The 14,293-nt window shown below is 45.8% G+C and overlaps 1 protein-coding gene across 2 annotated transcripts in view; it reads left to right on the forward strand.

Moving 5' to 3' along the window:
- PSTPIP1 (proline-serine-threonine phosphatase interacting protein 1) overlaps window positions 1-13,733 on the forward strand; it is a 50,273-nt gene extending 36,540 nt beyond the window's left edge. The window contains exons 8-15 of one of the 2 annotated variants that reach the window (XM_064668449.1): window positions 329-374; window positions 1,202-1,281; window positions 3,338-3,436; window positions 4,770-4,866; window positions 7,867-7,951; window positions 9,486-9,556; window positions 10,760-10,857; window positions 12,398-13,733. In XM_064668449.1, the coding sequence (XP_064524519.1) occupies window positions 329-374; window positions 1,202-1,281; window positions 3,338-3,436; window positions 4,770-4,866; window positions 7,867-7,951; window positions 9,486-9,556; window positions 10,760-10,857; window positions 12,398-12,529 (708 nt within the window). In that variant the 3' untranslated portion in view covers window positions 12,530-13,733. Of the gene's footprint in view, window positions 1-328; window positions 375-1,201; window positions 1,282-3,337; window positions 3,437-4,769; window positions 4,867-7,866; window positions 7,952-9,485; window positions 9,557-10,756; window positions 10,858-12,397 lie in introns of both variants that reach the window. The other variant, XM_064668448.1, reaches the window with a different exon arrangement.
- The last annotated feature ends 560 nt before the right edge of the window (window positions 13,734-14,293 follow it).

Here is a 14,293-nt window from a genome sequence, read left to right on the forward strand (position 1 = left end):
CACTTGAGAAAAAACAACTCAGCCAGCAGACACAGCTTCAGGCTGGATCATGCTGGCTCTGAGCTCCTGTGGCAGGGATGTCTGAATGGAAAGATTTCCCTTGAAGTCAGTGGGCCTATGGCTGCACCTGGAAAATTCTGGTCCCTTCTTCTCCACAGCACATTTTCAACAGAACCAGGCATAAAGGCAGGAGAGCCAGGAAGTGTTTGCAACTTAGAGCCTTTCCCCCAGAAGGGAAAAGAGAGCAGGCAGCAAAAAAAAAAAAAATGGGGCTGAAGCAAAAAATATTGTCAGGAATTAATTTGGGGTATTTCTTTTCCTATTTCAGAGTCAGAACAAAGCCAAGCAGTGCAGAGACGCAGCAAATGAAGCAGGTGATGCTCTATTTGCAACTGAACATTATGGTTCTTCTCAGCAGGGATCTACCAGCACAGGGTCTGGATAGAGCACCATCCAAATCACCCAGGCTGTCTCTGAAGTCAAGGTTCCCAAAGTCACTCACCCAAAGATTAATGAAAAAAACCTCTAAAGAACAGCAACCTGACAGTCATCTGCTTTCTCTAACCTTTGTGGAAATGCAACTGTCCTGCTTTCATTAAAGAAATTATAGAAGATGTCCTTCAGGGACTCCACCCAGGAAAGAAAAGCTCTCCTTGAAGCAAGTTTGAAAGCACAGAGGACACTCAAATTGCCCCCAGCCAGCCCAAACCAGATTTATCATCCCCATGGACATGAGCATGGAGCATTCTCCAGCCACAAACACACTGGAAGTCCAGGACAGGCCAGCACACATCTGAGCTGGCTCAGGGGTTCAGGCTTGTCCCTCCCTGCTCATGGAATAGTTTATACTGAATCACATGGCTTAACTGGCTGGCTTGGCATGGAAGGAGCCTAAGGATGCTCAGTGCCCAAGCATGGTCCAGGCTCTGAAGTGCATCATCCCTACTGTAAAGTTTATAAATGATCTGCAAACCATAAAGAGAAGAATCCTTACTGTAGTATAAAGTTACAAAGAAAAAACCCCAAAGATCCTTCTGCCCCACCAGTTTCAAGCTCACACATTCCTGTGATACTCAAGCAAACCACAGGCCCGAAGTACAAGAACCAAAGCAAAGGCCCAACAGCAGGAAAAAGAGAAAGGCTGTGTCTCTTTTTTCCCCCCTAACTGTTATGTTTCTCTTCTGTGTGTCTGTATTTACAGAGAACGTGTACAAACAGAACATCGAGCAGCTGGATAAGGTCAGGACAGAGTGGGAACAGGAACATATCAAAACCTGCGAGGTAAACATTGACTCTTACAGCGACGTGTTTGTGCGCTCTTTATTTTATCCCACTTGCAGGTATCAGTCAGAGACCTGACACATCATCCCAAGGGTTTTGCTGTTTGCTTTATGTGGAGTCTCAGTAGATGTCTGCAAAATGACTGCAAAAGCTAGAGCTGATTTAGATGTAGCTGCTGCTGTCTCACTGACACTCTCCCTGCTTGGTCAGCATAACTGTAGATATAAAGGAGGGGAATAGGGGCAGAGGTGGGAGAGGTGGAGCAATATATGAACTGGTACATACCCAAGCCACTCAGAAACTTTCTTTTTCATAGCACTTTATATTCACCTGCAAGAACATTAGTCCTCTGCCATGGAGTAATCTTTCAAATGAAAGGTGGTGCTGGTGGAAAAGTCTCTATTTACATTATGCCAAGGATGGACAGGAGATTTGCACTTGGCTAGTAAGTTTTGCACAACAATTTCCAGGAACTGGTTGGCATCCAAATCAGCCACACATTTGGTCACAGTAATCCTTAAAGTACCTTTGCCCATCTGCTAAAGTCTGATTTTGCTGTGTTTACTTGTTGCAGGCTTTATTTCCACGTAAAATAAAATGCCAGGATATAGCTTTCCAACTCTCTGCTTCCTCTTAAATATTCCCTATCCAGGAGGGCTGAAAAGTCCACGACTGGCACAGAGACTTCCACAGAAATTATGCCAAGCCTTAGCTTCCCCAAGATGAATATTTTCTCCTTCTTAAAAAGCCAACAAGCAAAGCATTCCAAAACCTCACAGTCTCTTTTGTCTCACATGGCTAAATCCTGATGTGCCCACGGAGCTTGTGGCCTGCCCACTGCTTAATCCAAACAACCACTGGTAAAGAAGGGGCATCTTCAACACCTTTTAAAAGTGCTTGTTCAGAGAAAAAAATGATACTGGTTTTGGATGTGTCAAACACCACCCAGCTGGACTTTGCTGGGTGTTGACAAGGCCTTGACAAGCCCAGAGTCACCACAGTTCCCTCTTTGATCAGCTGCACTTCCCAACAGGACACCATTTCCCTGGAAAATTCCCGGCTGGCTCTGGTGCTGTTTCCACAGCCCTGAAGGGTTCGGCTGCAGCCACAGGCTTTCTGTTCACAAGGGATATTGAAATACTCATTCTCCACCCTGCAGGCTCTCTTTAAAAAGCTTTTGCTCTCAGAAACTGGTCCCCACACCAGCTTACTCCCTCCACAAGATTCTTTTTCGGTTGGTAAGTTATTAGATGGCAGGCAGTGTACCCAACTGAGTGTTCTGCTGAATATCGTATATGTTTGTGGTGTTCTGGACATAATTACTAGCAAATGGAGATGGAAACAGATGGCTGGAAGCATCTGAGCTTTTCACACCTCCTAGAAAATCAAAAACTGATGTTCTACTTTTAACAGAAAAGCTTAGAGATCAGGGTGGGAGGGGGGTTTTTTTGTTGTTTTTTAAAGTTTTTAAAGAAAGCATTTATCTACCTCTTCCCCCAGCTCAGTTCACACTTCTCTCTTCCCCCTTCATTCTTCCCAAGAGGTGCAACAACACGAGAAAATTAGATGGATGCAGGAAGGGAGTAAATTCTGAAGAAAGAAAAATGCCTTCCCTTTATGACAAAAATAACATTAGAAATTCATAGAGGCGACTCCAGAGAGCCTCAAACAGTTTCAAAAGAGAAAAGTTTAGAAAGATCTTTTCGATGGCAGAGGTGGCTCTACCTCTAACATAAATACAGCCCTTTCATGCCACTACTCTACTGGTCTGTTAAACATCAAGATTTCAGTGTGATAGGCAGACAGGACCCCGACTGAAATCCTTGCAGTAGAGGTAGCAGTCAAATCCAGACCTGGATTCCTCTCCCCTGCTTCGTTTTTGTCTATAAAACATAACTTTACTTTGGTGCAATCAATTAAAACAAATTCTTGAGCCTGAACAAGCAGATGCAGTTTCTCCAGTAGCTGAAATAGGAGCCTTCAGAATGGTTTGCAGTGCAGGTCACTGAGCACCACGAGGCTATGTCACCATGTCATGTCTCCTCCTTGGCTGCAGGTGTTCCAGCTCCAGGAGTGCGACCGCATCACCATCCTGCGGAACTTGCTGTGGGTGCACTGCAACCAGCTCTCCCTGCAGTGTGTGAAGGATGATGAGGTAGGGCACTGCCCAGGAGAGCCACAGGTACTGCCAGGGAGAGCCAGGGGCACTGCCAAGGAGAGCCACGGGCACAGGAGGAAGAGGAGGAGTCAGAGTGCTCCAACAACAGCACTGGCTTGCCCTTCTCTGCACGTGCTGTCTCCAGGGGAATATTTTCAATTCAGCTTGTTCTCCCTAGATATAAACCAGATAGATGTCTGACTTTAAACAGTCTGTGCCACACTTAGTGACACCTACATGTCTCCCTCTCAGCTACCAGAACACTCAGTCATAGAATCACACAATCACAGAATCAACTGGGTTGGAAAAGACCCCTGAGATCAAGTCCAACCCTTGATCCAACCACATGGTCTGTGGTTCCCAGCCCATGGCACTGATGCCACATCCAGTCTCACCTTAAACATCTCCAGGGACGGTGAATTCACCCCCTCCCTGGGCAGCCCATTCCAATGGCTGAGCACCCTCTCTGCAAAGAAATTCTTTCTAATATTCAACCTAAACCTCCCCTGGCACAGCTCAAGACCATGTCCTCTTGTCCTACTGCTGGTTCCTGGGAGAAGAGACCAACCCCCACCTGGCTCCCCCCTCCTGTCAGGGAGTTGTAGAGAGTGAGGAGGTCTCCCCTGAGCCTCCTCTTCTCCAGGCTGAGCCCCCCCAGCTCCCTCAGCCTCTCCTCACAGCACTTGTGCTCCAGTCCCTTCCCCAGCCTCGTTGCTCTCCTCTGCACCTGCTCCAGGACCTCAATGTCCTTCCTGAGCTGAGGGCCCAGAGCTGGACACAGCACTCCAGGGGTGGCCTCACCAGCTCTGAGTCCAGGGGAAGAATCACTTCCCTGCTCCTGCTGCCACACTGTTCCTGAGCCAGGCCAGGATCCATTGGCTTTCTTGGCCACCTGGGCACACTCTGGCTCCTGTTCAGCTCCCTGTCCATCCACACTCCCAGCTCCCTCTCTGCCTGGCTGCTCTCCAGCCACTCTGGCCCCAGCCTGTGGGGCTGCAGGACCCGGCCCTGGGCCTGGTTGAACCTCAACCGTCGAGTATGTTTGAATACACTAGATTTGACTCTGAATGGTTGTTTCCTGCTATTAATTTTTTTATTGCATTGAAAAGCTCTGGATTTTGGCCTCCTCTCTTAAAAGAATATCCAGAGCACAAATAAACAAGTGTGTTTACAAGAATATTTGCATGGGGGACAGGCCAAAGATCATCCAGGTCAGACATGTACCGAATATAAAGTGCCTCTTAAGGGGAAAATTGTTAGAAGAGCATTAATTGTTAATTCAATGTGAAATGTTAAAAGTTAAATTAGAATCTTGGATTCTGTTTTGTAGCTGTATGAAGAGGTTCGGGTCAGCCTGGAGAACTGCGTTGTAGAGTCGGACATAGACTACTTCATTAAGACCAAAATGACAGGAACACATCCTCCAGGTAATTATTCTTCTTGCTCTTGCCAGATGAGTTACACACCAGGCTGAGGCTGGAGTTGTGCAGTGCAGCTCCTGTGGAGGTGCAGCCAGCTGGAGGAGTTTCTGCTCCGGCTCTTTGTTCCCACTTGCCGGGCTCACTTCCCCCTCGCTGTGCTGCCTTGCTGCCTGTGCTGCACTAAGTGGGATGCTGGAATGATCCAGGTTAAAAATAACCCTCCAAAGAAGAAAAAAAAAAAGTCATTTTGGCTTTGCAACCAGGCTCATTTCACAGTACAGCTGAACTGACACCTCTAAGGAGGTGGCAAATTGCTTTGCAGAGATGGCAACTTCAGTCTCCTGCAGCGGTGACAAGTCAGAGACAACTTATGATGTAACTGCACCCCCGTGTCCCCCTGACAGAGGTGTCACCTCCTCATTTGCAGCACAGAGAAGACCCAACTTTCTCGTCTGTTCCATGTGTCCAGTGGGAAATAACAACTTTTGTCCTCTCAGGAAGTTGTTTGAACAAGCCAGGACTGGCTGGGGGAATGGAATTGGCTTTGCCCCAGCACAGAGAAGTGCTGTAGAGGGCTGCAGAGAAGTGCTGTAAGGTTCACAGACTCTGCCCATTCAAACCAGAGCAGCCTTTTCCTTGACTTCAATGATCAGAACCCCTGGGCTGGATGCAGACTGACCCAGCAAGGGGCTGTAGCAATTGTAAAGTGAAAAATGCTGCTCCAGGGTAGGAGTTCTCCAAACACATCCCGGGAAAGGAGCCTATCTAGTGTTTCACATGGCCAAACACCCACCACACCCACGTACTTAAAAAAGAAATATAAGATAGTTACAAACTGCTCCACTCCTGTGCAGCTGCTGCAGTAAACAAAGGCTCCGCAGCTGTAAAAGGAGAGAAAAATCCCCATTTCATCTCTTCATTAGCTGATGACAGTGTCTAGCTGGGAAAATCTCCTCCTCCATTTTTGCCAGACCTGTGCACAGATACTGTTTCAGTCCCAGTGCCTGCTCTAACACCACAAACTCCCCTCAGGAGCCCTCAGCACTGCCCACAGGGGTTAGTCCCTGCCAGCCAGAGCGGCCAAGAAGCTCCACTGGCCCAAAAAACTTTTGTCCTGATAAAACCCTTCTGTGCTAGGAGTTGCACAGGTACAAACATCAGCACTGTGAAGGCCCATTCCGAGGGGTAATTATGTCGTACAAGAACAGCTCACACCCCTCTGATTTCATTGCAGAGCAATCCCACCTCAGGACCCTCCACGGCAGAGCTGAACGCTGCCACTAACTCAGCACCGAGCTGTCTGAGGCCTGGTTCTCACTCAGCCTTCCTGACACTAGTCTTATGGTGATTAAAAATTGAGATTTGGGGAATTTTTTTAAACTAAAACATTGACACTGTTGCACTGGATGCCATTTTGCTACTATAGTTTATTCTTCTTCACGCGCAGGATTTAAATTCACCAATATAGGAGCATTTACCCAGGGAAAATTACATTTTCAGTGGCAGAAGGGAGAACTGTGTCTTGCAACAGTGTGAAACAACTTCTGTACAGCAAGAAATTTGTAATTCTTAGCTAGTTGTTTTTGGGTTTTTTTCCCTGTGTAAGATTTCTCATTCTCCAGTCACCCAGGCAATTTTCTGCAAACAGTTCTTGGCTATGTCAGAAGTAATTTCAAATGAGAAATAGGTGGGGAAAACCCTTGAGAGCTTTATGAAAAGCAAAGAAAAACCTGATCTGCTCTTTTTTGTTGTTTTTATTTTGCCACCTTTGAGAGGGTGACATGTTCTGGAAGCAGTATCCTGTTATCTCCACAGCTCTGGCTAATGAGTTTGCACAGTAGCACACGGTGAGCTGTCAATCTGTGTTATTATTTCCAAAATGCAGGAGGAAACCCACGTGTTGTTTTGTGTTGTGTGGCTGAAGAGCTTCATTTTGACCAATCCTTGGATGCTATTGCTCATTCCCTTCTTCTACCTAATCTTACAATGCCCTATAGACTGGAAATTGCACCATGGTAACAATCGAGAAGGGCAACAGGAGACCCTTAAATTAGTCAGAAAACTTGTTAATTACTGTGAGTCTTATTTGTAGGGATTCTTCACACTCATTAGCTGTATGTGCCTGCCCTGCTTATTATCTTGGCTGACCCAGTGCAAGAATGTCAACACAACCTTTAGCCCAAGTCCAGTGTCTCTGTTAACTTGCTGCTATCAGGTCTGAGATAACACAGTATCCCAGACTTCACTCGTGTTTGTTCAGCTCTAACACCCAGTGCAGGCAACTACACTGGGAGCTCTGAGATGAAAAATAAATAAATCCATCTGTAAAGTTAGAGTTGGAAATGGTCTCAATTTCACCCTTAAGGACACCATAGGGGAGAGTGAAGGAAATGTAACATAACTGTGTTTGAGAGAACAGAACCCAAATATCTCTGGGTAAACAGCAAATCAGCTCTCAGGAGGCGGCTGGGGGAGATAGGTAGGGAAACAAGCACAAGCATAGGCACAGAGCAGGAAATTGCTCATTAAAGCTGCTGGCAGGAACATTCCAAAATCTCCCCAGCTCTGACAAAAATGCCTGACTCCATACACTGGGAAAAAAAGAAACAAAACATGCTGCAGCCAATTCTATCACGAACACAGTCCGAGGCTCACAACGGCCACACTCTGCTCCCCAAAATCCTGAGCTTTAACACAACAGAAGAAACAGCCATGGAGGAAAGGCTGTTTTAATTCGGGCTGGCCACAGCTCTCAAATTGGTGCTGCAGGCCCACCACTGTGCTCAGCTCAGGTCAAACCAAGCAAGGACACGGCTGCTCACAGTCACTGGAATGGCTTTTGTCAAGTCCCCAGGTGCCCCTGAGCTGCTCCAGCCACATTCCAGGTGTGGGCAGAGAGGTTTGCAAACTGGATTGCTGTTTGCTCCACCAGCCCCAGGTTGCATTGCAGTGGGGAGAAAACAGTTCTGCCTGTTTGAACATCTCCTTTTTCTTGCCCTGTTGCAGATGCCATAGGGTATGAGAACTACTACAGCAGAGAGCCCAACAGACGCAACAGCAGCCCCACCCAGTCCTGTGGGATGATGAAGAGGTGAGTGGCAACCTTCAGTTCCCAGCACGGGTATTTCTCAGCATGAACAGCAAGGTATGAAGACAGAAAACAGCACCTGGAAAGTCATTACTTCCTTCACTGTAGCAAGAGGCAGCCACGTATCAATAAGTGTAACTTGCCAGAAGAAGTAAATCTATTAAAACCGGAGTCAGAGCAGTTTTGCCGTGGCCCAGTGGGAAGAGTGACACAGGATGAGTTCATCACACAATTAGTTGCCCAGGGGTGGAGAGCAGTCACTGGTTTCCTCTTTCCCAGTGAGTCAGGGCACATAGCAACAAACCCACCTTGCTCAAGGGAGGCAAAGGTGAACCTGGCCAGGAGCAAAGGCTGGGCAGAGCTGTCCTCTGGGGCATTCCCTCCTGGATTCCTGCACTGCTCAGCTGAGCAGAACAAAGAGCTGCTCTCTGCATCTCAACCAAAGGGGAAAAATAATAACTGTGATCATTAGGGAGGCTTTTTTTTTTTTTTTTTCTGATCCATTTCTGCTGGTAAATGTTGGAATGTGGATGTAGCTACACCAGCAGAAGGGCATGGTAGATCTATTGGTTTAAATACTTTTTACTGAAATGGCTAATTCACAGTGGGAGTGGCATCATAGTTAAAGCACAAGAGATTTATGTCGTGACAAGCCTTAGGACATGGCAAAGACAGGAAGCAGGCTGTGATCTCCCATTTGAAGTGTGGTGCAGGCTTGTCAGGGAGCTGATCAGGGCTACACACTATACTTTGTTTTTCTGTTGAAAACCAGATCTTCTACAATAATGAATTCAGTGCTGCATCCTATGCAGTTACATAAGACAACTGTATTGCCATTTCAAACACAACTGTGCTCTGCATGGGCGAGGAGCCTAGAGAGACTCAGTCTGAGTTTTTCAGGAACTGTGGAGTCAGGATATCCATTTTCCAGACACATCGAGTGTTCACTAGCTGAAAAAATTATACTGTTTAAATGTGCCTTAAGCATGCAATGCTATTTCCATCTCTGCTTGAGAATCCTAACCCATTTTCTCACTTTACTTAGTCTCCAGTACCCAGCTGTGATAGAGGAAATAACTAGGGATAGATTAAAATAAAAATTCACTTAAACTCACAGTTTTTAGAAAGGCTCGTTATACAAGCTCTGTATTTTAAATTGTATCAGTTTTCCTTAAACACAAATATATGTTAACCTCCTATAAACAACTGACAATTCTCCTGGTATTAACATTATGAAATAATTGGAGTTTCACACTATGAGTCTTTGGATCCACAACAAAATACTGTCCTGCTGCATGTTATGCACAATTTAGTGATGGCTGATGGTTCAGTATTCTGCTGCACTTTAAAAAATATATTTCTAACTGAAGGTAAATATATCTACAGCATAAATGAAAATAGAAGGCCATGGGAAGAGGTGACATCTACTCAGTGTGAAGCAGATGGAGGAAAGGCTGAGTCAGAGAGCTGAGATGAAGGAATGCTCATACCCAGGCCTGTTCACTCATTCTGTCATTGGCTTCTCTTGGTTCTGCAGATTCTCTGGACTCCTGCATGGGAGCAGCAAAAACCACACGGAAATTGCCACTCCTTCAGCCCCTCCTCTTGGTATGACTCCACAGGAAATCAGTTTACCAGATGTGTTTGGTTTAGATCACGTTGCTAAATCAGGCTCTGACATGTGGCAGACATTCACATGTTGGTAGTCAAAATAGTCTGGAAATGAATTTCGTGTGGATGTGTATTAAATAAATTTCTCAGTTTCAAGTGCCAGATAATCCACAGAATCTTCAAAACCTCCATCTAGGGAAGGGGGGACTGTACATTCAGAGCAGCACAGTCTGACTTAGATATTAGTTTTCTCTTTGTGTGGAATACACTGCCTCTAAAAAGCCTGAGGGAATACATAAAGCTTTTAACAGACCAGGTTCATGCTTTATGAATGCAAATATCTATCTCATCTAACACCTACACTGTTGTCTTGTAACCCTTACAACTAGAAATTTATCAGATGATATTTAAAACACAGTATTTTGACTTCGGAGAAAGTAACGGCTTATGGCATTTTTATTGGTTTGATAGTAAATAAAACCATTTTAAGTGTGATTCATACAGCAGGAAGAAAATAAAAAAGTTGTTTTAAAACAACAGCTTTAAAATCAACTGCCTCTGTCAGGCCTGCCTGCTTGGGCACCCAAAAACAAAGCCCAGACTATCTCGCTTACTGCGTTTGGTGCTCAGCAGGGGAAGCTCCCGGACAGATGCTGAGAAGGAATAAGAGTTTGCCCTGATTACAACAAGCTGGATTGAAACAAAACATCTGCAGAGAAGTTATGTCCATGACAAATAGCTATTTGAGAACTATATCAACCATTGGAAAATTGTCTGGTGACCCACTGGCAGAGTATTTTCCATTTTTCTCAAGGGAACAAGAGAAGCCCTGTGTGAGTCACTGGACTGCTAGAATTTTATGCCCCCAGTAGCAACCATTTTAATCACAGCATTGCCCTCCTTGGACTGTTTTTTACCAGGGTAAACATTTTTCCCAACCTGGATGAGGCTAAAGCTACTTTCTGACCTCCCACAAAGTTCAGTGGGTGTATTGTCATCTAATCAATGGGGGACAGTTTTTGTGCAAGACTTTACCTACAGTTCACAGCAGCTTTTCTATACATGTACATCTCCAGGCAGAGAGAGAACAGAAACCCTTGTATTTGTGAAGTCTTGCATATGATCCCACGCATTTATAAGCAACTGAACTCTTTGTTTCTGTGGTGGGTATTTTTTCCTCATTTTTTTCCCCCCTAGCAGAGAGAACAGATGGAGTCTATGCATCCATTTTTGTAAATGAAGAAGCTGGGATCACATCATCACAGGACTACAGAGTACTTTATGACTACACAGCCCAGGTAAAACAAGGCTTCAAAATAAATATTTCATAGCATCAGATTTAAAAAAAAAAATAAATTATGCTGATTCAAACATCTTGAAAGTGTTAATTCTGTGCAGGAGATGTTATTGTCACTTCACAGCCACGACTGGTCCTGCTCTGCTGGCTCTCCATGCTGGAGAGGGCTGACTCCCTATAAATGACACTCTTTCCCTACACTCCCATGTTGCAAGTTGCAGAATCACAGTGGATGTGGTTCCTCTATCAAAGGATTGTTACAAAGAGCACCCTGCATCCTTTACTGGGAACTGAACTCTCTCTGACTTCAGTCCTAACTAGGCAGGATACCTGCAGTAAAAGGGGAATGGACCAGTAGTATTTACTTATTCAGATGGACTCCAGAACCTGGACTCCAGCCTGCTGCTTTGCTTGTCAGTGTAAGGGTCCCTTTATTAGCTTTAGATTAACAGAAGGAACAGCATCCAGGAGGTCTTATGTTACAGTGCAGAGAGAGCATCACACCAAGGGACTTGCCATCAATGGCCAACAGTGAAGAAATGCTGACAGGTGACAAAATAGAGAGCCAGATAAATAATGAAAACAGAGAAAGGGCTCAAAAGGAGCACTTTCTCTTAGGTACAGCAGTATTCCAACTCCTTTTATTAGATTATATTTTTTTTTGCTTTGTTTTAAACACTCTTTTATTATTATTTACTGAAATTTCATCTAAGCATAGCTGAAAGTACCTCACTGCTAAAGGCAGTTCCCCTGAGGAGACTACTGGATCACTTTGTGAGATCCTTACTCTGAGAGCTGCCTTGAAACTATGACACACACGGATTTTCCCTGCTGAGAAAAGAGCCTGTTACTACCTTTAGTATATTGTACATTGAAACCTCTCATCTTTTGAGTCCATTCTTACCCACTCAGGTACATTAAATTTAGTTTTAGCTGACACATCAAACATCTCTGGAAGCCTCTCTTACCCTGTTTTCTATTTTACTACGCTGCAGGCAGCAAAGTGGTTTCCTATGGAAAATAGGCCAGCATGGGCTGATAGCTGCCTGGGAGCTCAGGGAGAGCTTCCCTGCAGCCTCTGCATTTGTGTCAGGGATGGAAGGCACTGCTGTCGGGAAGAGTCGCTGTACCTCCACTGGTCACTGCTGCTCCCTGCTAAAAAAACTGGGAGACCTATTTAAGGCATGGATTAACAGAGACACTGTTATCTCCCTTGGGAATTAAGCTGTGCTCTGTTTTATTTAGCAACACCTGCAGACTATGCAGATCATGGTTAGCTGGTTTAGGACAGTTGTATTTAACCCCTTGTGGCCTTCCCCAGTGTTGTCAAGTTGCACAGGAGGAGACACCATGGAGGCTGGGCAAATGTGAAGGTCTCAAGGAAATAGCCAAAATGCTTAATCCCTCACTGTCTGGTATTTCAGGCTCATTCCAAGCAGACAGTTGATGAAGGGCAGGATTAAAAAAATCCCACCACATCCATGCTTGGGCCCTCCTGTGCTCTCAGGCTAACCACATTGCTTTTCCCTGTCTCCTTTCAGAGCATGGATGAACTGGACATCAGTGAAGGAGACATCGTGGTTGTCATTGAAGAAAACGAGGATGGCTGGTGGACAGCGGAAAGGAATGGGCAGCGAGGCTTCGTGCCAGGGTCTTATCTCGAAAAGCTTTGATGAAAAGAAGCCCCAGCCCTCAGACTTTAAAAATATTCTATTACTGAAAACAACCTGCACACAAGGTCTGCTTCAGGGATGACCGAGGGCATCCCATAATACTGTTTTCTGCAACTACCAGTCAGGAAATACCCAACTGACCGTGCTCTCCTCTTCCTTGCTCCTACCCCGTTCCAGCATCTCCTGGCCTACACCGTCTGCAAAATCCATCTTCAGCCCTGAGAGATCAGGACTTGCTTTTCTTAGCCCTGTTCTCCCACCCTCAGCACACTGTCCTGCCAGCAGTGTCACAAAGCTCAGCGAACCTGGGAGGGAAATCCTGCTCAGACCTTCACTGCACTGAAGGAAAAAGGGCACGGAAGCAAGTGCAGTTTCTGCAGGATGGAGGACTGTCTCCAGCCAGCCCGTGAGCCACCCTCATGGTCACTGCAGCCATGGATCCCCTTCTCTCCCTGCACAGGTCAGGCTGGTATTTTTGACAGTGGACTGACTTCTTCATCAGGGTCACTGATGAAGAGAAGAAAACCAGTGAATGCAGCTAGAGAGGAACAGCTGAAGGACAGAGACACATCTGTAGTAAGGAAAGTTCAGGCACTCCCCACCACAACCATCTCCTAATACAATGAAATCCACACTACCCATGGCTCTGCTTTGCTCTGGATTCTGGACAGATGATAAGCTCAAGGCCTTGGCTGAAAGTTTCCCTAACACCTCTCTGGGATTTTCAAGTTTAAAAACCCAACAACACAACAGATAAGCCAAGTCTCCAGCAGTGCTGCACTGCTCTGATCCCCCTCTGAGCACCAGGGGATTGCCAGTCACATCCTCACACAATCTGCAGCCCAGTGTCACCAGGGCATCCTCCCTTCCACCTGGCTCAGCCTCTCCTCTCCTGCTCACAGCCTTCTTTGTCTCCTACTGCTGTCTACAGCCTCTGCACCTCTGGGATTGCTGGCGCAGTCACTTCCTGGCTCCTTTCCAGGCACTTTGTTCTTCAACAATCCCTCTTCCCAGAAGTTGCACTGTGCAGGTTCACTGTATTTCACAGATTTCAGCTCTATCAGTCTTTCTAGTTCAGTATTTAAGAATGTCACTGTGCTTACCAAGGGACTGATGGATGGTTTCTGCCACTCTTCCCTTTTCAAAAAAAAAAAAAAATAAAAGTCGGTGATTGAATCAGAGTGAACTGTTTCTGGGGGCAGAATGACCCTCTTTGCCAAGGTTTCAGGTCTTAAAACTGAACAAAGACAATGAAAATTAATCAAATTGCTACCCAAAAGGCATGGAGCAGGGAGGAGCTGTTAGCTAAGACACAGCAGGAAAGACAAAGAGAAATTTCAACAAAAGAAAAAAGCTGTAATGGTCAATGCAATTATTCCTTAAATGAAGCACAGTGAAGGTCAGAGGCACTTGCAGTACCTTAGAATAAGTCTTCCTTCAAGAATGGAATAGCAGTTGCTGCAGGCCCTTTCTTTAGCTCCCTACAGTCCTTTGCACTTGTCCTTCCCTCACTTCCCAAAGTTATTATGCAGCACATGCACATCAGTGCTGAAGGGCTCCCAGAACCTGGCACTAGCTCAGGCTTGGAGGCACAGGAGGAGCTGGAATGGCAATTGAGGCAGCAGTGGCAGACCAGCAGTGCTTGCCCAGGCTGAGGAGGTAATGACAGCTTTGGCTGAATTGAGCAGTGATAGAAGGTGCACAGTAACCTTCAGCTTGGCCAGGGCCCTGCCAGACAACTGCAGCATCACTCCTTAGCTGCAG

The sequence above is a fragment of the Pseudopipra pipra genome, chromosome 12 (assembly GCF_036250125.1).
Source record: "Pseudopipra pipra isolate bDixPip1 chromosome 12, bDixPip1.hap1, whole genome shotgun sequence".
NCBI lineage: Eukaryota > Metazoa > Chordata > Aves > Passeriformes > Pipridae > Pseudopipra > Pseudopipra pipra.